This window comes from Varanus komodoensis, unplaced genomic scaffold (genome assembly GCF_004798865.1).
Source record: "Varanus komodoensis strain SLA01 unplaced genomic scaffold, ASM479886v1 scaffold76, whole genome shotgun sequence".
NCBI classification, from domain to species: Eukaryota; Metazoa; Chordata; class Lepidosauria; order Squamata; family Varanidae; genus Varanus; species Varanus komodoensis.
Window position 1 is genome coordinate 2,627,208 of NW_025336429.1, and position 26,555 is coordinate 2,653,762.

The window sequence follows — 26,555 nt, forward strand, 5'->3', positions numbered from 1 at the left end:
GGGGCGGGACAGGAAAAGGCATTCCCCTCTTTGCCATTTTCCCTTCTGCTCTAGGAATCTCTGATCTGCTGTTGTTTTAACTGTTAAAGAACCGAATGCCTTGCTCGGAGATGCTGGCTCTGCTAGGGATTGCTGTAGTTCAGGTTGCAAAGGTATGAAGAAGTTTGAAGGGGTGTGTAGCAGGAGGGGGTGTGTCTAATTCCTGAATTCTACTGTGTACAAAACCTTCTCTTGCACATCAAAAGCCGCTGGGGAAAAGGCTAGCCTTGAATCTTTCTTAGGGGTGTCTGGATTTCCATGGCAGAGTAAGCAACCTGGAGCCCCTTCCCCCAGTGTTTCAGATGACAGCCCCCATCATCCCCAGCTGCAATGGTCAAGGGTTGTGGGAGTTGTAGTCCAAAAGACTTGAGGATCATCAGATTGCTAAACCTTGTTAGTGGACAAACATTTCACCATGGGACACACATACCCTGAATTGATGTAATCCAACGGTATATTATCTCATCCACTGCTTATGGATGCATTGCTGGAGAGCCAGAAATGTGTTCCTTGCAAAAGACCGACGACGACACTAGCAGAATTGCACCATTTTAAGGGGCTGGAAAAAACTCAGCTATGATTGCAATTTTTGATGTTCCAGGGAAAGCAGGAGCAGTGAGCAAACAGCGGTAACCATAAAAACTGGAACACAGGGACGAGGCAGGTTCTGCCATGAGGCGTCCCACCTGGAGGACGAAGGGAAACTTTGGCTGCGAGAACAATCCATGGTGCATCTGATTCTCTGCATACCAGTGTGGCCCCCTTAAGTATGAGCCAGGCTGGTGTAGAGGTTAAGAGTGTGGGACTGGGACTCAGGCAATCTGGGGTCAAGTCCCTGCTCAGCCTGGGTGACTTTGAGCCAGCCACAGACTCGATGTTGTAACGCCCTTGTTAACCCCCTGCAGTGAGTTGAGTTCTTTGAGATTCCAAGGAAATGATATGCAAGATCCAGGTTTAGTTACAAGAAGGGAAATTCTTGATTGTTGCAACTAGCCAAGCTCAGGGAACCAAGCTTCAGCTTGGATGCCAGGAAGCACTTCCTGACAGTCGGGACCCCCAGGGGGTGGAACGGGCTTCCCCGGGAGGTGGTTGAGGCCCCATCGGTGCGGGGGTTCAAGGATAGGCTGGACATGCCCATGGATGGCATGGCAGAAGGTACCAGGATTCCCTAGAGAAAAAGGTGTGATGTAAATATGATAATTTTGTTATTATTAATAAACATGAATCACCAGCTTTGCCTGCTGCCCTTAAAATGGGGGTTATTCCACAGGTCCAGCTCTCATATTGTCAGAAACTCTCTGGAAAGATGTATTTTCCAATACATTTTGTTACTCTAAAATGAAGACAGCTGTGGAAGAGTCCATGGATGATTATCACTCTCTGGGCAGTGCAGAACAATTCACAAAATCATGGACCACAAGCACAACAAAATACAACATGGCATCTTTCCAATATACAAAATATTAAAAATAATTTATCAGCTGAAACCATTTTAACTAGACCTGTTAAAATCAGCTGAGATAAATGCCTCATCCTGTCATTAAATATGCTTAAATGCTAATAAAAACCTGACAGAGGAGGGCAGTCTTAACCTGCTGTCAAAAAATGACAGGGTTGGCCCCCGGCAGGCCTCAGTGGGGAGATCATTCCATAATTGGGGGCCACCACTGAGCAGTCCTCCCCCTTGTGGCTGTCTCTGAGCTTCCCCCACAGGTGGTTTACACAGGCAGAGTCAGGTCGGGCGAGGTGCTCCATCCGTTACTGAAGTGTAAGATAGTAATGACATTTATGAATGGGTTTCAGTTCTAACACTTCCTTGGTGGCTTTGTTTTTGCAAATATGGCATATAAATAATAAAGCATTAAAGCAAACAATTCCAATACACTTTTAATTAGAAGTACAGAGTATATTTACTACATTCATATTCCAGCCTTTCTCCAAGGAACGTGGGGTAATGCTCATGTTCTCTTCTCCACCATTTTATCCGGCAAAGTAGGTTTGACTGAGCGCTGCTAAGTGGGTCCAAAGCCACCCAGTAAACTTCATGGCAATATTGGAGGATTTGAACCAAGGTCTCCCAGATGCTCTGGTGACTACTAGAGTGATGTTTAATGATTTAATAATGGTTTAATACAAGGGGATGCCTGTGAAACTCAGGGGCTTATGGGTATCCAACATATAGAAGGAGAAAAGTGGAGATACCTCTGCATTCTTCTTAGCTGTCTCAAGTGTGGCCCTTTGGAGTGAAAGGGAAGGAGGAAGAGGCATAGAAAGATCTTCTTTTTCATCATCATCATCATCATCATCATCATCTCGATGCTGTCCAATAGCTGAAGCTTTCTGGGTGGTTTAGAGCAGTGCATAAAATACAATAGAAATGTTGTTCTTCTTGTTATGTGCATCAAGTTGCCTCCGACTTATGGAGACCCTATGCAGAAAAGCTCTCTAAAATACAGCCCTGTATTTGGCAGATCCATGGCAGCCCTGCTCAGCTCTTCTAAACCCAAGGCTCTGGTACACCCACTTTTTAGCAAAAAAACCATGTTTAAAAAGAAAGAAGCATCTGACAGTGCTGTCTTTAGAGGGCCTGGAAACCAATTAAGTGGTGCCCATCACTTTTGGGTAACCCGCCCCCCCCCCACGCCCGGCATAAATTTAGACTGATGTCAGGCCTTCCCCTAGCCTATCTCCGCAATGCTGTAAGAAAGTTGCTATTTGTTGTTAGGAACATTTGTAGTTAGGCACGTGGCGGGGGGGGGGGTCAAAAACTGGGTGATGCATTAATTTCTCTCTGACCACCCATTCCCCAGATTGCAGCCTCTCCGAAGAAGCGCCTCCTTGCCCCACTCCCGCACCCTGAAATCACCCGCGCCCAATGCCATCGCCCTGCGGAATAAATGCAAAGCCTGGCCGCGCGAGTGCGCCTGCGCTACCAACACCCGCATTCGGCATGGACGCCCCCTCCCCACCGGCTCGCTCCCTCCTCTCTAGGAAGGAGACCTCCGTGGCCTTAACCATGGCGGGACCAGAGAGGGGAGGGCGAGCGCGGCCGGGAGGCACCGAGCTCAGGCTCCTAGAAAGGAAGAGAAAGCGGAGATCCAAAATGTGGGCGGGGGCGTGCCTGGAGGGGGCCCCCAACAGCGAGCCGCTTCTTCCTGTGCCGCCCCCGGGAAACGTGGGGCTTGCGGAGGCGCCGGACGGGGGGCTGGTGCGTGGGAAGCAGCAGTAAGTCCCGGGGGGGGGGGCGCGGTGCGTGGGGGGGCGTGGAAGGAAATCTGGGTGCTTGTTGGAGGGCAAATGGGGGCATCCGCTAAAGAGCTCGTCCTTGTGAGGGTTGCGCAAGCCCCGCGGGCAGCATCCAGCAGGGGTGTGTGTCTGTGTGCAGTCCGTGTTGTAACACGAACCCAAGTGCAGGGAGGGATAAGTACCTTGAGAAAACGCGTTGGGGGGGGGGGGGAGGCGCTAGTCCTTATGGATATGAAGATCCGTTTGAAGTGCTTGCTGTGTTCTCTGAAACGGATGAGAGGGAGGGAGGGAGGGAGGGAGTCGCTAGATTTAAAAAGGGAAAGGTGCAGGAAAGGTAACAAAAATGATGAATGGGCTGGAGCAGCTCCCTAGAAGGAAAAGATTTCAACAGCTGTAATGATTTAGTTTAGAAAAAGAGAAGGTGAGACATGAGAAAGGTGTACAGAATTATGCCCGATGGGGAAGTATTTTGCTCCCTCTCTCATCGTTCTGGAACTCAAAAGGGATCATCCCATCAAGATGAATAGTGGGAGATTCAGGACCGAGAGTTTGTTGCTGTGATGAACTGGCAAGTCGACTCTGACTTATGGTGACCCCACGAAAGAAAGCCCTGCAAACGGCCTTTCCATGCATGGCAGCCCTGCTCAGCTCTTCTAAATTCCAGGCAGCGGCTTCCTTTGTGGAGTCCACCCATCTCCTCTTTGGTCTTCCCTTTTGTCTTCTGCCTCTGACTTTCCTCAGCTTGATGGTCTTCTCCAGGAAGTCTCGCCTTCTCACAGAAACATAGAAACAGAGCGAGTCAGAAGGGGTCTCCCGGGCCATCTAGTCTGACCCCCGGCTCCAGCCGGCTCCACTCACGACACGCCCACCATGTGCATGTCCAGCCTAATAGACACGCCCCAAGTGTTACAGCTTCCGTTTTGTCATTTTTGCTTCCAGGGAAAATCCTGGTCCAATGTAATCAATGCCCCGCTTTTTGTCTTTCTCCTCCAGCACCACCTTCCCAATGCATCAGGAGTAGGAAGGGCTTTTTCAGGCAGAGCAGAATTAATCTGTGGAACTCAGTGCCACGTGATGTTGTGAGGGGCACCAATACGGATGGCTTTAAAAGGGGCTGAGACAAATTCATGCAGGCAATTAAGAGAGCCAGTGTGGTGTAGTGGTTAAGAGCAAGGGCCTGGGACTCAGGCGATCCGGGTTCTAGTCCCCGCTCAGCCATGGAGCCAACTGGGTGACTTTGGGCCAGTCACAGACTCTCAGCCCAACCTACCCCACAGGGTTGTTGTTGTGGGGATGAGATGAGAGGAGGAGAGATGATGTAAGCTGCCTTGAGCCCTTTGTAGGAAAAAGGCAGGATATAAATCGAAAAATAAATAAAAAAATAAAACTAGTTCTCATGGATCTGCCACCTCCAGTGACAGAGGCCCAGGTACACCAGTTGCTGGGCAACATGGGTCAGGGGTTGCGGTTGCCCTCATGTCTTGCTTGGGGAGGGGAGTTCCCACTGGATCAGCTGGGTAATGTGTGAACACAATCCTGGATGCACCCTGAGTCTGATCCAGAAGGGCTCTTTTTATGCCCTACATGTCCAGTGCTCAGTAACCTATATCAGCTTTTTACTGAGACTTACATAACTTCAATTAATTATATAATCTGTTAACATATACAGATTAGACAGGATACACCCAGGTGCCAATTTAGTGGAAATTCCTGTGTGTATATGTTTCAGATGCACCCAGCGCTTTAGACACAATTTGGCCAAAACTAAATTATTTTTAGATCCCTTTGAGATCAGCTTAGGACTTGATGTGACTGGCTCAGTTAAGTATATTTCTTCTTTAAGCAGCCACATAAGAGATTATCTGATTTATCAGTGGTTACTAATGGAGAAATACAGGGAGATCCAGTTTGTTTAAAGTGTTTTATCCTATGCCTCAACCTAAAAGGCAGCTTACGTGCAACTTATAGAAACTGTCTGCCCACAGGCTTAGTCTCACCAAAGTCATGACATACAAGGAAAAGATGATGGGGTAGGAAAAGGAAAAATGGAGCTCATCTGTTAGAACACCCTGCTTCCTTTCTCATCTTTATGTACGAGTGACACCTCCAACCAATTATTGCTGCATATCCTTCTTCCAAACAGAAATGTTTCAGCTCAGGGTTTCACACCACTCTTCCCATTCCGTGTCCGTTTTTGCTTTTTACTGATTTGTGGCTACTGAACATCTTCAGGTCTCATTGGACTGTTTTTTTTTCTTTTTAATTTCTTTGTTTTTCCTATTTCGGTGTTTGTCTTTAAAATATCACCTCCCACTTGTTTTTCAGTGGCCCAATTTTGTCTCCTATTCTGTTGGCCCTCTCACCTCCCGCGTTCACCATGAGAGGTAGCAACTTTTTAAAAAAATCAGCCACGGGATTAAAACTACAAGCAGCTTCATCATTACAAAAGCTCAGCTAAATCGCACCAGAGAAAAAGCAGAACGGGAGGCTGATGGAATGGAAACACGGTGCAATTCCACAGAACTGCAGGGAAGACCCTAATGCTGGACCCAAAAAAAGCACATGTTAGATATTAGCAGGACGGACAGAAAGTTCCTAACTTCTCGATGTACCAGCCAGATCCTATGAGGAAATGTGGCCCCTCAGGTCCCTTTGGTCCAAGGCTCTTACACAAGTTTGTCTTTCTTTCCTTGCAGAGAGAAATGTTTCTTGAAGGATGGGAAAAGACAATTGCTTTGTGCACTGCCCAAGTTCCCCTAGAGAGATGAGTTGCTAAGCAAGCTCCACTGATCCTCTAGGACAGACTTGTGCCAAAATTTGCCTAAAACTGCTTGCCCGAACCCTTCCTGCTTTGTCAAAAAAGAAGTCCCCTTGGAGAGGAAATGGCTGGGAAGCAGGGGGACGCGTCTGCCCTGGGTCAGGTGCCTCGGCCTACACTAGAACCAGGCGTGAAGACGGCAATCAAAATGGAGGAGCCGGAGTCAGCGGGATCCCATGTGGCAGAGGGAGCGGTGAGAGCAGGCGATGCCCCTCGTGTCGTCCAGGTGGGGACCATCGGGGAGTATCTAAAATGGCCGACGCAGCAGAAGAAACAGGATCCCGAGAGGGGCTTATCGGAGCACTGGGAGGCCCAGTGGCAGGAGTTCCTCAAGACAGTGCAGTCGTCCCACCCTGGCTGGGGAAATCCTCCAGTGTTTGAGACGGTGCCGCGAGGCGATACTCAGGTCTTCCTACCCCCGACGGAGGGAGCCAGAAAGCGGCCGGCTGAAGGGAAGGGGACCACCCCCTCGCCTGGGCTGTGGAGAAAGACGCACGAGGATGGAGGAGAGCAGGGCGGCTCTGAAAAGGTGGAGGAGACGGCTGAGCAGGAGGAGAGCACAGAGCGGCAGCGGCAGCGCTTCCGGCGGTTCCGCTACCAGGAGGCCGAGGGCCCCCGCGAGGCCTGCAGCCGCCTCTGGTACCTCTGCCGCCAGTGGCTGAAGCCGGAGCGGCGCAGCAAGGAGCAGATCCTGGACCTGCTGATCCTGGAGCAGTTCCTGGCCATCCTGCCCCCGGAGACGCAGAGCTGGGTGAAGGGAAGCTGTCCCGAGACCTGCTCCCAGGCCGTGGCCCTGGCGGAGGATTTCTTGCTGAAGCGACTGGAAGCCGAGAGGCAGGTGAGGCCGGTAGGGGAAGCTTTCCTGTTCGTGGTGTTACTGAAAAACAGTTGGAGAACAGGGGCAGTCAGCCCGAGTGGGCCCCAGAACCGAGCCAGATAATGTCCAGTGACAAGACTATGAGCCAAACAAGCTCTGTTCTAGTGCACTGTAGAAAAAGCAGCGTCTCAATAATTTGCCAAAAGCATGCATTATATGCCCTACGTCAGAAGCCAGCATTCCTGGTACATGTTTGATACATCAGTAAGTCTCCCCACTCCAGGCGCTTTGCTTAAAGAATCTTTTCTTTTCCCAAAGACTTCCTACCCCTCATGTCCACTGATTATCTCTTGGTAATTCATACCATTCTGATGCTTTTGCATTTACTTGTTTTTTAACCCCGTATTTTTTTTTACAGAACATAAATCCATACAGTTGAGATACAATACATATCAAAATAGATCAATAATACTAGCATCTACAACTTAACTGATAATAAACAATTAAAACTAAATTACAACTAAAACTGTAACTAAAATTACAACTAAAAATAACAATAAACATCATGCACCCAAGCTTTTGCATTTACTGCGGTTCATAATACACTTTGGTACTTTTATTCAGATTCAAAACCGGTTCTAGGTCGTTACTGGTTTTTCGGCGCCAGGTAAAGACCTTTTTATTTAAACATCATTTCAATTGTTAAAACATATGATCTGGCCTGGGCAACTTCTTCTTCCTTCTCTTTCTCCTCCTATATTTTTATTTTATACTGATAATTTTAATTTCGTATTTGTAAATCAATGTATTTTTTGTATTTTTATATTTAATAGTAATTTATTATGTACTATTGTATTTCAATGTATTTTATCATGTTGTAAGCCGCCCCGAGGTTTCGGCAAGGGGCGGCATAGAAATGTTATAATAATAATAATAATAATAATAATAATAATAATAATAATAATAGGTGCCTTCAGTCCTCTCATTTGGCCTCAAGCCGGGATTATGTTGACTTGTCAACAACCGTTCACACAAAGCCCATTCCTCTAATGTCGCCCTGTCTCCCTCCCTCCCTGCAAAAACAGGAAGTCTAATGGCTGCATTATCCTTGTATTACACTCTGTATTGGGGTGCTCCCATAGAGGGCAAGCCTGGTAGCAATGGTACATTGGGAAAGCTCCCTCATGGACTCTGGGATGCTTCAGGTGATGGAGACTTCCCCGTATCAGAGGTCTAGGTGCAGGGTTTGGACGAATCCTTTCAGAGAGTGTTCTTCTGGCATCTGTAGGCTTCCTCTCACGCCTGGCCTGGCCTGCAGAGTGAGCTGAGTAAATCCACAACTGGTTGGGGCAGCCCCCCGCCCCCCGGTCAGAAGTGGCTGCTGGAAGTGGAGGTGGGGAGCTGCAAGCAGAGTGCCAGTCGCCCCTCTGGGGGAAGGGGGTGCGGCTGTGCCGCGTGGGGCATGTGATTCTTAGCAAGCATCCCGCGAACGCTGGGCACGCTAACCAGGGACTCTGGGCTGCTGCAGTTGGACTGGCGTCCAGGGAGCCGAGCCCGGAGAATCTAAGGAACTCCCATCCCCAGATGGATTCCTCTCTCATCCCTACCTGGGTCCACCTGTTGCTGGGGAACATGGGCAGGAGGGTGCTGTCGTCCTGCGGGTTTCCTGTGGGCAGCTGCTTGCCCAGTGTGGGAACAGAAGATGCTCTTAAATAAGCAACAGGTGCTAGTCCTCATGACCATGGGCTACCAGCAGAATCAGAGGCAGCAGGCCTGTGTACACCAGTTGCTGGGGAGCATGGGTGGGAGGGTGCTCTTGCATCCTGCTCTGGGCAGCTGGCTGGCCATGGTGTGTGCAAAATGCTGCACTAGATTGTCCACCCTCGTTTATATATTTTATTATATAAACATAATAATTAAATGACCTCTGGACTCGGCTTTTTGTTCTTCAGGTGCCTGTGATTTTCCACATCGTGACAGTGAATTTCCCTGCCGGTGAAGGGCTTCCTTCCGAACGTCTGCAGAAGAATCCAGGCGGGGAAATCAAACCAGAGGGAAAAGGAGCTGTTGGTAATTCTCTGGGTAAGACCTCTAGCCCTCCTCATGAAACCCTTTCATCGTATTTGCTTTCTTGTCCTGTATTTATCCCGCCTTTCCTCCAAGCAGTGGAAAACCACAATTACGGATCTCTCTGTTCCCTCCCACAAATGTTTTACTCTCACAACACGCCTACGAGGGATGTTACACGGATAAAACATTTGTGTGTGCTTGGCTCGAGGTCACCTGCAGAATTGAAATAAATCTGCCACTCTAATGTCTTCATATACATCTGTGCAGTAGAAACCACTTAGAACATAGTGTACATTTCTGGCTGCTGCAACTGAAAAAGGATACGGTGGAGCTGGAAAAGGTGCAGAAAACAGCAGGTGAAATTATCACAGGGCTGCAGAAATTCCCCTGTGAGGAAAGCTTACAGTGTCTTGGAGAAGGAGCTTATTGACTAATATAATCCAAGACTGAGAAGCTCAGAGAAGAGGTGAGCAAAGCGAGAGAGGAGAGGGTTCGTCCCATGAAGCCAATTGGTGAGTGATTTGGGAAAGATTTCTTTGCACATCCCTGATGAAACTACAAAATTCACTTCCACAAGAAGTAGTGATGGCCACCCATTTGGACGACTTTAAAGGGGGGTCGGAGAAATCCGTGAAGCAGAAAGCTCAAGCAGAACAGGAGCATGAAAAACAGGAAACAAAATCAAAACAGTAAAGCAACACGTTTTTTAAAGGCCAGATTGAGGACTTGTGTGTTTCTAAAAGCCCTTTCTAAAAAAACAAGAGACTTGGGGGCCAGTTGGAATTCTTGAGGAGAGAGAGCATTCTATCATTTGGAGGAAATGCCCCAAACCGCCTTTCATTCACGCCCGACAAACAGATGTGACACTCAAAAGAACCTCCCCTGCAAATCTTGGTACACAGGCAGGTTTATAAAGAGGCAGGGGTCCCTTAGAAAGCGAGGCCCTCTTCTGTGTTGGGCTCTAAAAGTTAAAACTAGCACCTTGAACTGAGTCCAGAAAGCACAGGACACCTGCTCTGAAAAGCGTGTCCACATGTGACCACATCCCCAAAAGAACGGTTGCATGTGTCTGTGGATCCAGAAAGGTGGCCTGCCATTGGGGCAGGATCCAGCAGCGCTCCCAAGCTGGGGAACGCGACCCCTTTCAAAATGGGTTGAATCCCAGTCACCGTGCCAGGTGCCAGGCGGCTTCACTCCAGGGACTAGCTCATTCTTTTCTTTTTTATTCCAGGCACTGCAGATGTGGCGGAAACGGTGTCATCAGAAAGAGTAAAGCCAGGAGAGCGGATCGTAAATCTCACGAGCCAAGGGGGACTGAATTTCCCCGAGGCAAAAGGTGCAGAGCGGGTGCAGGAGGGATCCGCCTCCTCCCGAGGCAGCGAGAGCCGCAGAATCGCAGACCCACCACGGGCCTGGAAGGCCAAAAGCAGAAAAATTTGCAACATGTGCGGGAAGAGCTTCAGCTACAACTCGAACTTGAAGAGGCACTGGAGAACACACACGGGGGAAAAGCCCTACGGATGCTCATACTGTGGGGAAAGGTTCAACCAGGCCACAAACCTGATAAGGCATCAGCGAATCCACACAGGAGAGAAGCCTTACAAGTGCTCGGACTGTGGGAAAAGCTTCAACCAGAGCCTTCAACTCATCCGGCATCGGAAGACCCGCTTCAATTGCAGCTGATGCAGCTTCTCGCCTTCCTGACGCACCTGTGGAAGAGGAATGGCCCTTCTGGGCAGGTCCAGCGCAATAGCACCCAGTGCAGAATGTGATGTAGGGTGCTGAACTGAACCTTGGAAAACACTGCCTGAAATGCAGAAAAATCACAGTCTCAAACAAGATTGATGGCCATCAGGACAAGATGCGGGTTTAGGGCTCCACATCGATTCTTTTCCTCTGCCACCGATTAGCAAAAAAGCATAACAATATGCAAAGTGAGGAAGGGATGTAGGGATTTTCCTGGGTGTGATTTATTTGTTTTTCTTTTTGACAATTATCATTCTGTGCATCAGTACAGAATTTGATTTTGTGTGGAGCACAAATTCCCCTGGTTACACAGATATGAAGAAATCTTTTCATTTCCTTTATACATTAAATCAAACATGTGGTTCAGGACAAGGGAAACGCTGAAGGGTAGTGTGGTAACAGCACAGAATTTGGAAGGATAATTTCTCAGATCCAAGCCCTGGTATTTCCATTTAAGAGGAGTAAAAGCACATTGCTATGCATGTTTAGATGGACACACCTGCTGTCTGGGGATGTGCTGGCAGCTGTAGGACTCGCTTCTGTGTGATGATGCAACTCATGAGGACAGCAGTTACAGGCATCATTCCCTCCATTTTGAAGCCCAAACAGAATTACATGATCACAAGAAGAAGATATCAGCAGAAGTTCCCAAGATTTGCAGAAGTCTCCCTTTGTTAGGGGAAGGGAAAAAGTAAAAAGTAAAATAATTCTATGCCCATGCTTGATTTTTGCTGGGCTGCTTTTGGCTGAATTACTGGGGGACAGAATTGGGGAGCTGGGAAGGAGTGCCTAGAATCCTGAGTATCCTGATTTTGTTGCAGATCCTGCTTGCTAACCATAACAGCTTAATGCAGGGATAATTGACCTCTGACATGGCCTGCATGAAGTTCCTATCTGGCTGGTGAGCTTTCCTTCATTCTCTCCAACTGGAGATCATTTCCCATCTCCCAGAACCAAAACTCCACTGAGGCTTTTGAAAAGCTTGGGGGAAGTGTGTATATGAGAGAGAGAGATGGAGGCCCAGTTCAGACAGCATGACAAGCCATGGTAGGTTTCTTACCACTGTTGGTCTGTTGTGTTGTTTCAACCTCATCATGGTCTTTCATCATGGTAAGTTTGGTCTTTAGAAACCATGATAGGAAACAATGGTTTGTTCTATGGTTTCTCCATACTGCCATGGCTTGTTGTGTTGCCCAAACCCAGGACTGTGGTTTCCACTGTCCTGGTATGCTATTACTACAGAGTCCTTTGGACAGAGTGGCAACTGCAGAAGATTATTATTAAAAACATGTTTATCCCATCCTTCCTGATAAAACGTCCCAGGGATGCTCCAGGGTCCAGGCTGCATGTGTGGACCAATGCAAAAGAGGCAGGTGAGGTAGGCAGGGAACAGTGCATCTTGGGATTGAATTTCAGGCATGGTGGCTGACGGTCCATCACTTTCATACTCCCATTAATCACAATTATCACAAAAGAGAAGAGCTGGCAGTATCTAGTTTTAAAATCAAGTGTGTATATTTATTTATCTCTTTATGACATTCATGCCCTAAGTGTTTTTCCTCTTGCAAGGACTTCAAGTCGGCTTACAGGTTTCCCCTTCTCCTGTTTTATCTTTAGAACAGCTTAGAAAAAAGGTGAGAATGGGGAGGCAGGAGAAAGGAGTTCAACTTGGTGGGGACAAAGTGGAGAGGACATTTTTCCCCATAATCCCAGAATCCAAAGGGGTCATCCCCTGAAGCTGATGCGTGGGAGATTCAGGGCAGATCCAAGGAGGGACTTCTGCACCCAGCATGGAGTGAAATTTTATGGAACTCACATCCGTAAAATGTAGTGATGGCCATCAATTTGGTTGGCTTTAAAAGGGGGTGGATATATTCATGGAAAAGGATTTCAAGGGGTACTAGTCCTCATGGCTACCTCTGGTTCCTGTGATGTTTGGAAAGGACAGAAGTGTTGCTCCCATCTGGGCTGAGCAATCCTATGGACAGTCGTTTGCCACTGTGTTAGTCAAGTGCTCACCTGGATGGACCCTTGGCTGGATCCAGGGTGGTTTTTCTTGCGCTCTTAACTCTGTGAGGTAGATTAGCCTGAGAGTGAGTGACTGGCCTGAAGTGAGCTTCATAATGTATTTTTTGAGGAATTTAAATTTTATGTGGCATTCACTTAGAGCACAATCCTAAATGTGTGGATTAGAGAGTCAGTGTGGGGTAGCGGTTAAGAGAGGGGAACTGGGACTCAGATCTGGGATCCAGTCCCCACTCTGGGTGACTTTGGGCCAATCACAGTCTTTCAGCCCAACCTACCTCGCAGGGTTGTTGTTGCTCTAAGAAGACTTGAGAGGACGTCTCGAGTTCCTTAACAGGAAAAAAGGCAGGCTATAAAATACAGTGGTACCTCGGCTCACGAACGCCTCAGTTCACGACCAAATCAGGTCGCGAACAGAAATTTCATAAAAATTTTGCCCCAGGGCACAAACTCTGCATCAGGCGACAATCGCGAGCGCACCCACCTTCCCTGCCCGAGTGCCCCTGCACCCACCTCCCCACCAGTGCACCCATGATTGCGCCTGTCTCCCCCCACCCCCCTGCATGATCGCTGGCGGGGAGGGGGAGAGAGATGGCTACAATCTTTGCTGTTCTTTGTCACTTTGCTTCAAATTTTTGTGAGTAAAAAAAAAAAAAAATAGTTGCAGAACGGAATAACCTTATTTACATTGACCCTTATAGGGAAATTTGACTTGGCTCACAACCAAATTGGGTCATGACCAGAGAGGTGGAACGGATAAAGTTCGTGAGCCAAGGTACCACTGTACAATAAATAAAATGAAATCCAACACGTTTTAGACAGGCTTTTTCTGCCCGGATCATGCCTTGCGGAGCTGGATAAGATGTATAACGCTGCTCAATTGAGTTGGCAGATAAATAGAGGCATTTACCTCCTACATTTCTCCTGAGGATCTCTGTGTTTCAGTCAGCGCTTGTCTCGAACAACCCAGTTCTTCGCACCCCCTCCCCAGCCTCCCATAACAAACCCGCACGCCTCGCTGAGCACTAGCGCCTTGCCGAAGCCGGCTCAGCCATTCCGCAGCCGGGCGCCTCACCCCCAATGGCTGGGCGAGGGAGGCAAGGTCGGGGCCGGGGCTGGGCAACACCCTGGGAGTCCCCCGGCTAGCAATCCCCGCCGCGCTTCCTCTCGCGGTTTCCCACGTGCGGCCGCCGCCGGCCCAAGCGGAGCCCTCGCGGGGCGGAGGCGCCGCTTTCCGCTCCGCTTCCTTCGCTCGTTCCTTCGCGGGCCTTTCCGGGCAGCGCGCCTCTGTGGTCTTAACCCTTGGAGGAGCAGCGGGCGGCGGCTCCCTGTCTCTCTCCCGCCTCGCCTTCCCCGGTGCCGCCTCGCCGGCGCTGGGGGCAAAGGCTGATGCCCCGTGAGGCGGGCGCTGGCGCCCCTGCTCGGGAGTAAGCCCTCTGCCCGCCACAGGGCTCGCCCCGGGTAAATGCGCGCGGCATCTGTGAGGAGCAAGCACATCAGATCTCAGCGAGCCCACAAGCAAGGCGCGAGTGCACGCTGACCCATGCTCCCCAGCTGCTGGTGTACACAGGCATATTGGCTCCGCGAGACAGGATACCTGGGTTCAGCCGAGAAAGAGCCCTTTCGCCTTGAACCTCAGCGGTTTATTGAAAGAGCCCTCAAGATCCCTGCAGTTACTTAGGACAGCAAGCTACCCGGTAGTGGTTCTCACTGCCCACTCTAAGCTTCTAGAACATATACAGAGTGTTTTATAGATTCTGAGGCACATGGGTCCAGCAGCTGGGCAGTTGAAGTCGAAATAAAGGGATCACAGTCTGAAGAGGGGGAGGGGTGTGTAGAGGCGGCTCAGTGCAATGGTGTTTGAGTGTAGGGGATGAACAGAGGCACAGGGATTATCCTGAGTCCCCACATGCAAAGGGGGGGTGACTGCAAAGCTGTTCCCCTGGCAGCCGTATCGGCTCCTGCAATCAGCAGAGCAGCGGCCCTGGCAGCTTCTTGGGAAGCCATCAGGCCCCACTTCTTAAAAGTGGCAGCAAAGGCTAAACAGTAAGCTGGCCCGGAATTCAGGTGCTTTCTGAGAAATGGGTGCAGGCACATATAAGCAACCTTTTTCTGCCAGGATTTGTCTGAATTTTCCCAACATCTCTGATATGAGCAGTTGCATAAAGTCATGAGGACTAGCTGCTGTTTTGTGCTGTCGATTCGTCTCTGACTTGTGGTGTCCCTATGAATGGGAGCCCACCAAAATATCCTGGCCTGGTTCAGCTCTTGTAAACTCAAGACTGGGGCTTCCTTGATGGAGTTGATCCATCTCTTCTTTGGTTGTTCCTTTCCTCTTCTGTCCCACAGAATAATCACAGAATAGCAGAGTTGAAAGGAGCCAAGAAGGCCATGGGGTCCAACCCCCTGCTGATGCAGGACACCAATTTACACCATCCCACTCAGATGCCTGTCCAGTTTCCCCTTGAATGTCTCTAGTATGGGAGAGCCCACGACCTCTCTAGGCAACCAGTCCCACTGTCCTGATAATTTATCCCTGGAAAAATTCTAAAGCAAATTATAAATCAGTCTGCAAACACCTTGAAGACAATGCCTTGCCCAGAGATTCTGGGGATGGAACTTCAGACCCTTTGCATGCAAAGCAAGGACTCTACCATGAGTTACAGCTCTTCCCCAGTGTATCATCCATGATAACTGGATGAAACCTCCAAATCTTCACATTCTAGTTCTGGGAAGCCACTGTAGGAGAGAAATGTTTGCCCTTGTGTCTGGTTTTTGGACTTCCCAAAGATGTTTTGTTGGCCCTGCAAGGAAATACGATACTGAACCTGATGGACCTTTGGTCTAATCCTGCAGCAGGGCTCTTAGGCTGGGTCTTGAGAGGATGGCAAGGAGGGTGCTCTTTGCATGCTCAGGAACACCTTTTCTGTTATGAACTCTCCCATGCACTTCATCTGAGCCTCTCCTCCAAGGCAGGTTCAGGGTGTGGTGAATAAGCAGAGGGTCTTCTTGGTCGTGGCTTCCCATCTGTTGCTCCCCACCAAGCTCTGCCTGGGACCAGCACTGCCAAAGCCCATTAAGATTTCCCATTACAGCCAAGCATTTGACAACATAGCTTGACATGCAAAATTCTGTTGTATTTTTATTCATAAACAGTTTTATACTACGCTGTTGTGCAGTTATTTGAAACTGCCCAGAGGACTTTGGCTACTGGGTAAAATAGAACATCATAAAGGAAACGAAATGTCCTTGACAAAAGCTATCATATCCTTGCAAAAGATCCATTTATTTAAATATATTTATCACAATATGTTCCAGAAATACACCGGTGGATGAATCAGGCCCTGAGAGATCTTTTCATGCAACCGCTGCATGGTACCCATCAGCTTCTTTATTATCGACATCTTCGTAATGCAACGGAGAGTGCCGTTGTTTATGTAGCCAAAAGGTTGCGTGACGGGAGAACAAGAGGGCATTGTAGCACTAGTCTGGGTGAAGCATTAAGGATAGCAGGGAGAAAGAGAGGCTTTTTGCTATTGAGCAGTATATAATTGTAATAATAAATAATAATTTTAAAATGAGGGGTCTGAATGGCAGGGCATTCCATTGTGGCAAGGCTACAACAGAAGACACCAATGCGAATAAAACGTTCCTGAAACAAGGACCTTCCTCGGAGCTCACAGGAAGAACTAGGGTTTTTTTGAACAGGGACTTGGATGCTACGTGACTTCCTGTGAGCTCAGCTGCAGCCCTCAGACTTACCTGGGGAAGAAATGAATTTGCCACAGTCCCAGTGGCTACACCCAGGGTGGCAATGAAGTTCCCAGGAATCTGCCCCTCTTCAGTTTGTAGTTTTCCTTTTGTTCTCGGCCGTCTTAGAAAGTGAGCCGAGCCCAAAGGAAACTCGCAAACACTCTTGCAACTCCAGTTGGGCGAATGGGAGCCTTCTTCATGTCTCGTTCATCGCAGTGGCCAAAACTGAAGTGAACAGAGGGACGGTGCTCACACGGACTCTTCATGGCAGGCACATGTGAAAAAGCTTAGTACGCTCAGCAGGAAGCCAGACTCGGGGCCATGGGAAAGCAGGCTGGAGTCTGAGCAGCTGATCCATTGGATTCCCACTCCCAAAACCAATTTCTCACGCATCCCCAGCAACACCTCCGAGGAAAGTCCCAAAAATGCAGGTAGCTGTGTCGATCGGTCACCAGAATACTTCTAGCAGTTTTTGCCTCTGCTTGAGTTTTGTGAAGCTGAACTAGCCATTCAAGGCCGAGCCAGAACACTTAGTTCTCCAGCGAGATAGACCTGCATAGTGCGTGGCCTGCACTGCAGAATTTGCCATGTAGATCGTCACTAGCACCCGAGGTCCCAGGGCTCAGATAAGCAGCACTTGAGTTGGAGATCGAAACCAGCAGCTCAAGTTGGGCTCTGAGTTAAACTGTCAGCCAACGCAGCAGTTCCGAACGGGCTGCTTCAAAGTTCCCCCTTTGCTGGAGGTACCAAAACTGTGACCACCTGGCAGGGAGGGCTGATGGGCGTCACAATAACACTGCCCGTATTTTAATGCCCTTATACAAACCACACTTAAAATACCGCACACAGTATTGTGTGCAATATTGCTTGTTACACCTCCAGATGGATAATTGTAGAACTGGGAAAATGTGCCAGAAAGGCTACTGGGCTGTTCAAGGGACTGGAGAAATGGCTTTTCAAGGACCGGCAGCGGGACTGTTGAGCTTCAAGAAAAGACAAGTGAGGGGGAAATATGCAACATGACGCATGGTGTGAAGAAAGTGGGCAGAGATGTACTTTTCTCCCTTTCTCATAATATTGGAACCAAAGGGGCCAACCCATGAAGCTGCACGGTGGGAGAGTCAGGACAGTGTGGAGCTTAACTATGGAATTTGCAGCTGCAAGATGTAGTAAGGGCCATGTCACCTGAACAACTCTTGAAGGGGACTGGAGAAATTCCAAGAGAAGCCTATCCATGCTACTAGTCCTCATGACCATATCCCAGCTCCAGTATCAGAGGCAGTGTGCCTAGCTATATAAGTGGATGGGAGACATGGGCTGTCGCCCTCATGTCCTACCTGCAAATTTTCCACATGCGGCTGGTTGGCCACTGCATGACTGGAATGCTGGACTGGATGGACCCTTGGTCTGATCCCACACAACTCTTCTTATGCTGTGATGAGCAGTGGGTTGAACTAGATGACCTCTAGGTGTATCTTCAACTTGAAAGTTTAGTAAGTTATGCTGCTCTGAGCTCATGGAGTAGCAATTGATATCAGTAAGAACTGATACTTGCTGGAGTTTCTGAATTGTTTGCAAAAATAGATCCTATTTGTCATATTTTTTAAAAAAAGACAAAATGTATACCTGACCTTCCTATCTTTCCTGGTTATGGGGCCACTGTGACTTGGTAAGAAAAACTTCCCTTGATGCATTGCTATGTTTTTTTCTGGGGGCCATTCTGACAAAGGCTAGAATTAATAAATAAATCCATGCGTATTACTATGTCACAAACATAAGCCACTCTCATGCAAAGTTACAGGAGGTCCCTGAATTACAAACATCTGAGTTACAAACAAGCAATCCGTACTTATGAACAAACTGCCATACAGCCTATTGATTTTAAAAAACGCAGAAAATGATCATCACCATAGAGAGGAAGTGAAAGGGGAGAGAGGGAAGCCTCCAAAGCATCACCATAGAGAGAGGAAATGGAAGGATAGAGAGGAAGTCTTCCAAAGCATGCCCTGCCCATCCAGAGAAGGAAATCTCTTTGGCATTTCCTTGCTGCAAAGAGGAGGCAATGATGGGTTAGCAGCAGGGCTAGATATATGCACAATTTTTCCATTTTCATGGGGGTCCTTTACCCTAACCCTCACAAAGGTGGAAGACCAACTTTACGTGATCCCTCCTACATACAAATTCGACTTAAAGATGATTATCCATTTCTCAGGAATGGAACTTGTTCATAATCCAGGGACTGCCTATACTTGCATTAACTTCTTGAAACAATGGATTTCTCCTTTCAATGCACCCCTTGGGAGCAGAACAAAGAAAAACAGATCTGAAGAAGGAAAACCCCAAGTAATTCTGAGAAAGAAGTGAAAGCACTGAAGAGACCGCATATTCAGCTCAAGAGAGTAACATTGTCATTAGCATCAGTGGAACGCTGGGATTAATTTGGCAATGTATGGAACTGAAAATATTTTATTTGCCTCCTTTCAAACACTCATTTTTAGCACGCTGACATGCTGAACAGGATCGGGGCAAAAATTAATTTTAAACGTTGCTTCCTAATTGCCTGGATTTTGTCTCCTTGCACCATAGGTAAATAGTCCTTAAACGTTCTAGTTGACAAACTCTAACTGGAAGCAAACCGGTGTGACCAGTTTATGTTTCCGATGCTGGGCTCCTCTGGACCACGGAATTATTTACCACACTCAGAACACACACCCTCAAAATGATTTCTTCTTGACACACCATGGGACTCTCTTAAAAAACTAGATGTACACTAGCTTTCTGTGACATGGTGGACAGTCTAAAACTTTGGGCCCTAATCTGGCCTGCATAAGTTATTCACCCAGCCACCAGAGACTGGGGATTCTTCTGCAAATGTTGCCCATTCCCTTCCCTGAGCAGAAGGAAGCGTTTCTTAACCCAGATCCTTTTAGCTGGATACACTCTGTATCGAACCTAAGATTTTCTGAATGCAAAGCAGCTGTCTGGAGGATGCTGGGAACTGTACTCCACACACTTGGTTGAGTTTGGAAAGACGGATAAATCATCTGTGAGTGCATCTTTCTTCCCTCCATGGGTCTGCCGATATGTAAATAAGGTCTACTGTCCAGGAGAAGTCTTCTCCTCCGTCGCATTCACCAGACAAAGCGTGCCTGATTCCCGTGCGTCCTCTGATGCTTAACAAGATGCGCTGTTTGGCGGAAACTCTTCCCACAGGCCAGGCACAAATATGGTTTCTCTCCAGTGTGGATTCTCTGGTGCCTAAGAAGGTGTGAGTGGCAGCTAAAGTTTCGGTCGCAGTCCAAACACTTGAAAAGTTTCTTTTCTCTATGGATGCTTTCACAGATATTGAGACTTGGGTTTAGAGCATTTTTCTCCTTGCATTTCGCACACTGATGTAAATCCTTCCTTGGGTGAGTTTCTGGGTTGCCAGTTCTGTGTTCCAACAAGGGCTCAATGAACGTGTTCCCGCAATCTGAACATGTAAACAGGTTCTCGCCTGCATGTACTATCCTTTGATGTCTATTAAGGGTCGCTTTACGAGTGAAGCTTTTCCCACAAACGGGGCATGTACTCCTCCTCAAACCTTCACAGACTTTTTGCGGGATTGCGATTTCGAAGCAGGAACCCTCCTCGTCTTCCAGGGATTTATCCCTCCAGTTCTCCGCTTCGCATCTCTCCTGCCGTGTCCGGCCATCTTGGTTCTCTAGCTCAGCTACTTCCATTCCTTCTAATGGTGCCCGAAGTTTCCCCTCCTCATTCTGAATCATCCACCCATTATCTGCTAGAATAAAGGGAAGAAATGTAAGGAAACTGTGCCCTGTGTGAACCCGCACGGAAGCAGGATTTTGTCTACTAGCCATTCTCCATGGTGGGGGTACCGAAACTCCTTCAATCAGAGAGCCAGACTATTGCACAGAAGCCGTATGGGCCACATCCCTATTTTGATACGGTCAAAATGCCACTACGTTTTACTTTAATACTCTGAATGCCAGTAACTGGGCCTTAGAAGAGGCTTATCTGAGACAGCACCTTTTCCCATCTCATCAGATGTGGTTCCACATGGAGCAGGTCAATTTACAGCAGGGCCTTCACTGTGTTGGCTCCCCTCACTGTAGAAATCCCTGCCAGTTTTGGTCTGCTAGATGTCAACATGGCTTCTTTCTGAAACCTGCTGAAAGCATCCTTATCTAAACAAGCGGCCACAATGGTTTTGTATAACTTGATTTTAAAATAGGTTTTTTAAAATGATTCTTTATATTTTAATTGCGTTCTGCTTTATTGCTTGAGAATTTTTTTATAAATGGCTTCCGTATAGCCTGAAGTGCGTGATCCTGCCTAATCCTGGAATCTAAGCAGGACTGGGCCTGGTTGAAATCTGGATGGGCGATTTAAATGTTGTGAATCCCCCAGAGATTCTTTGGCTACAGGTGGTATAGAAATGTATAATCATCCTCATCTACATCATCCTCATCAACCCATCTTTGCTTTGTCAGGTTCCTGGCAACACTTGGCTAAAAGTACATTGTCAAATTGGAGCCAAATGGGCACCCAATTCAATATGGGTGTATGAGGGAAAATGAGGTTGCTGGGGATAACCCGTGGTGTCTTTATTGAACAAACAGCCTATGCATAAGGCAGCAAAGGGGAGAAATGGCACTTCAAAAGAAGGTGGGTAACCTTACACCCCTCCCCAATTAATGGTTAAGAGCATGGGACTGAGACTCAGACGATCTGGGTTCTAGTCCCTGCTTGGCCATGGAGCCAACTGGGTGACTTTGGGCCAGTCACGGACTCTCAGCCCAATCTACCTCACAGGGTTGTTGTTGTGGGGATACGATGGAGGAGGAGATGTAAGCTGCCTTGAACCCTTTGTAGGAAAAAGGCAGGATAGAAATCGGAAAATAAATAAAAAACTTTTTGTCTTGGTTTTGGCCTTTGCTTCTGATTTTGATTTGGACTTTGCTGAGATTATGTTTTTGCTGTTTACGGAGATTACTTGTTGTTGTTATGAATTGATATAATTTTTGTTATTACTTGTTGTTATTGTTTAAAAAAATGTAAGCCATCCTGAGATGTTTTTCTCGGGTAGGACGGGATAGAAATGTTTAAATAAATAAATAAGCAAGCCAGCAAGCTGTCAAAATGGCCCCAAGTCAAGTAAGTCAAACCATGTTGCTGTTAGTCGCAAAGTCATGCCCGACCCATCGCGGCCCCATGAACAACATTCCTCCAGGCTCTCCTGTCCTCCACCATCCCCCGGGGTCCACCCAGGAAGTCAAACCATGAGTGCATTCTATATTGAGATGACTAATGAAGCTTCAGGTAGAGGCAACTAACTTGGTTCTATTGGGGAGTCGTTATTATTTTTATTTATTATTTTTTTCAATTTATATCCTGCCTTTTTCCTACAAAGGGCTCAAGGCAGCTTACATCATTCTCCTCCTCCATCTTATCCTCACAACGACAACCCTGTGAGGTAGGTTGGGCTGAGAGTCTGTGACTGGCCCAAAGTCACCCAGTTGGCTCCATGGCTGAGCAGGGACTCGAACCCAGATCGCCTGAGTCCTAGTCCCAGGCTCTTAAAATTGAGAGCAAATGTAGCATAGTGGTTAGAGCACTGGGCTGAGATTCAGATCTAGGTTCTAGTCCCTGCTTGGGCCAATCACTAACTCTCGGCATAACCTACCTCACAGGGCTGTTGTGAGAACAAAATGGGGGAGGACCACAGAAGCCGCTGGGGGTTCCTTCAGGCAGAGGTTGCGAGGGCCAGACCTCCGAATATTCCCCCACAGGAGTCCTCCACAAATTTGGCCCACTGGCCCACCTAGCTTGGTACTGCCAGCATGGACTCAACCCAGCCCCTCCCGGAAATAGCAGGGTCTGAACCAGAGGCCTTCTACATATAAAGCGGGTGCGTGTTTTATTTTCCCCATTACGTGCCACCCGAGATCCTTTAATAAAACCAGAGATTGAATCGAGGACCTTCCAGTAAGCAGGGGGGAACTACAGCCCCCCCAGGGGCCTTCCTCTAAATAACTCAATAATGCAAAGACGATGGATGAGTCTTCGATCTTTCAGTCAAGACTCCCAAGCGTTCCTGACCACTGGCAATGGAGGCTGGGGCTGATGGGAGCTCAAGTCCAAAACATCTGGAGGGCACCAAGTTGGGAAGGCTGCTAGACGTCCATTTTCTTTGACACATGTGATTTGACACAGGATGTTCATCTTTCCCAAGGGCAGTTTTGGGCAGCTTCCAGCCCTCCAGATGAACTGGCCTACAACGCTTTTCCTCACCAGCCAGCATAGCCAACGGTGTGGGATCCCGGGGCTTACAGGCCAGAGTATCTGCATGTCAAAACCTCTGGATGAACACTGGATGCTGCCCTTGCCTGCTGGAGGACTGACCACCTTTCCTGCAACTGCTCACCTGTGTGAATTCTCAGGTGTCTCATAAGATTTTCTCTCCGAGTGAAGCTTCTCCCGCAGATTGTACACAGGTGCAGCTTCTGGCCTGTGTGGAGTTGCTGGTGCCGGAAGAGGTTGGCTTTCCGTGTGAAGCTCTGCCCACATTCTGTGCAAATATGCAGGTTCGGCCCTGTGTTGATTCTCTGATGTCTGTGAAGACCTAGTTTCTGGGTCTGGCTTGTCCTGAGAGCTGCATTTGCATTCTTCTTTCTCATCTCCAGGGGTGGGATTGTGATTTCAGAAAGGTCATTCCAAGAATCAGCAACCGATCGATTTCCCCAGTTTTTCACTGGCCTTTCTGCAGAGTCTTCTGGCTTATCTGGATCCACAGAGCTTACTTCCAGTTCTGTTCTTGCTGGATCATGCTCAGTGGCAAGGTCTTTGCCATCTGGATCAAGAGGAAATGCAGTAAGGAAGGTGCAGAGAAAAGAAACTCAAGAGAGAGAAAAAGGAAGTGGACTAAAATGGGCTCTTGTTAAATGCAAGCACTGAAACGGCTTTCCCCACATTCAAGATGGTTGTGCTAGAAATATCCATGGCCAGATTCAAATGACACAAACCATGCGGGGGGGAAAAAGCACGGCTTGTCATCTGTTGTGTTGTCCAAACCCAGTTTCAGTATTTCACCAAGTACATTTGGTCTTTATAAACCATGATAAGAAACAATAGTTTGTTCTATGATTTCCTTGGATGACCATGGCTTATTTATTAGATTTATATCCCACTTTTTCTTACAATGCTTTCAAAGCAGCTTACATCATTCTCTTGCTCTTTCTTTTCTCAATCTTATTCCCAAAACAACCCAGTGAGGTAGGCTGGGCTGAGAGTCTGCGACTGTCCCAAAGTCACCCAGTTGGCCCCACAAGATCCCCCAAGCAGGACCTGAGTGCAACAGCACCTTCCCACCCATGTTTCCCAGCAACTGATCCACAGAGGCACACGTCCCAGCACATGGCCATGAGGACTAGCACCATGGAGAGCCAATTCCTCCAGGAATCTGTAGCTCTTCCTCAGCCATGGGCAACACTATGCTGGCTGTGTAAGAACTGGCGCCCACAACCTGAACATCAAAAGCAGAAGGGACAATAAAGATGTCATACCCGGCACGCTGGCCTCCTGGCCACGCTCCTGCTTGACCACCCTGTAGCGCTCCGAGTACACCTGATCTGCTTTGGAAAAGCCCACAGCCGCTTCTGCAGACGTCTCAAATGGCTAGCACAGCAAAAGAGCGTGTCGTTAGAAGCAGGCCGGAGTGGAGAACGACACAGTGATGGAGCTACTTCACCCCCCACAGGTTCTTATCACATACTCATTTAAAAATTATCCTTAGACTACTTGCCAGGCTGCAGTCTTCAGCACCAGCACTGCCACCCTCTTTGCTTTTCAATTATTACCATGTTTCCCTGAAAATAAGACCTAACCAGAAGATAAGCCCCAGCATGATTTTTCAGGATGCTCGTAATATAAGCCCTACCCCAAAAATAAGCCCCAGTTAAGACTGTCAGCCAGACGGATGGGGAAACACTGTAGTATGTCCGTTGCAACACACGATGGACATACTGAATTATAAAATAATCATGTTAATATATAATTAAATCTGAATGAATATTATTGACATTAATACTTCAAATAAATGGTAATATACATGATAATTAAGTATTTGTAAATACCAAAGCAGGTGCCTTTGGCCGAGAGGTAAACACCTATGTAAACAGATGGATTCAAGACTTATTGCCAAATGACCAATCGGAGTACAGACACAACACACAAATAACGTCAATACGTCGTGTGTTGTAATGGATGCACTTAATGCATGGATGCAACATGCAAGACGGGTGCAAAAAGAAAGAGCTATTCCGTCGAGTACAAGAAAGGGATCATGGGGGACTCTTGGGGCAAGAATCTTACGGCTTTCGTAAGCCTGAAAATAAGCCCTAATGCGTCTTTTGGAGCAAAAATTAATATAAGAGCCGGTCTTATTTTCAGAGAAATACGGTAGTCTTATTACATTGCATTTATAGCCCACTTTTTTCCTCTTGTGAGGAACCCAAGATGGCCTAGCTGGCGCCATTTTATCCTCACAACAACAACCCTGTGAGGTAGGCAGGGATGAGAGGGAGTGACTGGCCCAAAGACGCCCAGTGAGCACCATGGCCAGGCGGGCACTTGATCCCGGGTCTCCCAGGTTCCCAGTCCAACACCACCCCGGTGCTCAACTCACCCGTCCCTCCCAACCCTCGGCCTCTTGCTGCCTTAGCAGGAATTCCTCGGCGAGGGCTACCGCTTGGTAACAAGAATCTGGGACAGCTTCCCTGACCCAGTTTTGCATGTCCGGGGGAAGGACAGCGAGAAACTGCTCCAGGATGAGCAGCTCCAGGACCTGCTCCTTCGTGCACCTCTCCGGCATGAGCCACTGGCAGCAAAGGTCGTGCAGCTGCTCGAAAGCCTCCCGCGGGCCCTCGGCCTCCTGGTAGCGGAACAGGCGGAAGCGCTGGCGTCGCGCCTCCATGCCAGCCCTGTTCGGGGCCTCCGTGCTCGCTTCGTCGCTGTCTCCCGTCTCCTGGCCGCAAGAGACCTCCGGGGTTGCACTGCTGCGGCCTGGCAGGAGCCCGATCACGTCCGGCCCGCTGCCGAAATCGGCCGGGCTTTCGGAAGGGACCAGGGCAGACCTGCTGACTTCCCATCGCATCATCTTCGGCAGCGCCGGGCCCTCCCAGGGACGGGGGTGCACCACCTTCACGAAATCCCGCCACTGGGCTTCCCCGTTCCGGGCCGGTTCCTCCTCGGTGCCCGATCCCGCCTGCGTCGGCATGGCCCACGGCGCGAACTCTCCAGCTGCCCCGTCCTGCGCAAGAGGGCGGGTCTTCCCCCCGTTTTTCAGCCCTTCTTCCTCCACGGACTCAACACAGAGGAGACCAACTTTGGCTGCTCGCTTCTTCCTGGCTGACATCTCCTCCTAGGGTGACGGGGACCACATGGCACTAGGCCTCACTAGCTTTCGGCACAGGATGGACGGGTCAGATGGTTTGAGCCAGTCGAAAGGAAAGCATGTTGCTTCGGAGTATATAACTGTGTGGAGTTCACCCTTCAGTCATCCAAGCAGACAGAGCGACATCTCTGGAAGGAGCCAATAAAGCAAAAGATCAGATGGGTGAGCAAGGGGGCGCAGCCCTTCCTGGGGTGACCCCATACTTCCGGAATCGGCTTCCACCAGGGGTTCGTCATGCCCCTTCTTTGCAAGTCCCTGGGAAAGCCGAGGAGATCCACCAGTTTCGCAAGGCTTTCCACCACAATTTGGGCCGCTAGTTGTATTTATAAACTCAGTTTGCGTGGCTTTTTATCAGTAATGTCTGTTTTTGTGGATTTTTATTGGCCTCTGCTTTTACGGATCTGCATGGAATGTGTGATTTTTACTGCATCTGCTTTAGGAGTGATTTGACTTGAGAAGGACCCAGCCATAGAGATGACCGCAAACTAATTCAAATAAAATAAAATAAAATAAAATAAAATAAAATAAAATAAAATAAAATAAAAAATAGCAATGTTTTCTTACCTGCCATCTTTTCTTTTCTTATA

The 26,555-nt window shown here is 48.4% G+C and overlaps 2 protein-coding genes across 3 annotated transcripts; one reads left to right on the top strand and one right to left on the bottom strand.

The window, feature by feature from the left end:
* The first annotated feature begins 6,167 nt into the window (after positions 1 to 6,167).
* LOC123035071 (zinc finger protein 396-like) lies at positions 6,168 to 11,708 on the top strand. Its single transcript, XM_044452911.1, has 3 exons — positions 6,168 to 6,941; positions 8,873 to 9,002; positions 10,222 to 11,708. Exons 1-3 carry the CDS (start codon positions 6,168 to 6,170, stop codon positions 10,671 to 10,673), a joined length of 1,356 nt encoding a protein of 451 aa, XP_044308846.1. The 3' UTR covers positions 10,674 to 11,708.
* Positions 11,709 to 19,028: 7,320 nt separating this feature from the next.
* On the bottom strand, positions 19,029 to 25,819 carry LOC123035098 (zinc finger protein 232-like). Of its 2 annotated transcripts, none has more exons than XM_044452973.1 (4): positions 25,201 to 25,819; positions 24,080 to 24,191; positions 22,942 to 23,367; positions 19,029 to 20,292 (listed from the first exon to the last, which is right to left on the bottom strand). In XM_044452973.1, exons 1-4 carry the CDS (start codon positions 25,789 to 25,791, stop codon positions 19,646 to 19,648), a joined length of 1,776 nt encoding a protein of 591 aa, XP_044308908.1. In that variant the 5' UTR covers positions 25,792 to 25,819; the 3' UTR covers positions 19,029 to 19,645. The 2 variants fall into 2 exon arrangements, with proteins under 2 accessions (XP_044308908.1, XP_044308907.1); XM_044452972.1 differs by having other exon boundaries at positions 19,029 to 20,295.
* Positions 25,820 to 26,555: the final 736 nt, after the last annotated feature.

What these genes read in the sequence shown, in the direction of transcription:
- LOC123035071 (XM_044452911.1), top strand. Translation starts at nt 6,168, where the DNA reads ATGGCTGGGAAGCAGGGGGACGCGTCTGCCCTGGGTCAGGTGCCTCGG. An exon ending in GACTGGAAGCCGAGAGGCAG is followed by an intron (nt 6,942 to 8,872) that starts GTGAGGCCGGTA and finishes TTTGTTCTTCAG; the next exon opens with GTGCCTGTGATTTTCCACAT. An exon ending in AGCTGTTGGTAATTCTCTGG is followed by an intron (nt 9,003 to 10,221) that starts GTAAGACCTCTA and finishes TTTTTATTCCAG; the next exon opens with GCACTGCAGATGTGGCGGAA.
- LOC123035098 (XM_044452972.1), bottom strand. Translation starts at nt 25,791, where the DNA reads ATGCCGACGCAGGCGGGATCGGGCACCGAGGAGGAACCGGCCCGGAAC. An exon ending in CCGAGGGTTGGGAGGGACGG is followed by an intron (nt 24,192 to 25,200) that starts GTGAGTTGAGCA and finishes TTGCTGTGCTAG; the next exon opens with CCATTTGAGACGTCTGCAGA. An exon ending in CCAGGAGGCCAGCGTGCCGG is followed by an intron (nt 23,368 to 24,079) that starts GTATGACATCTT and finishes CTCTTGATCCAG; the next exon opens with ATGGCAAAGACCTTGCCACT.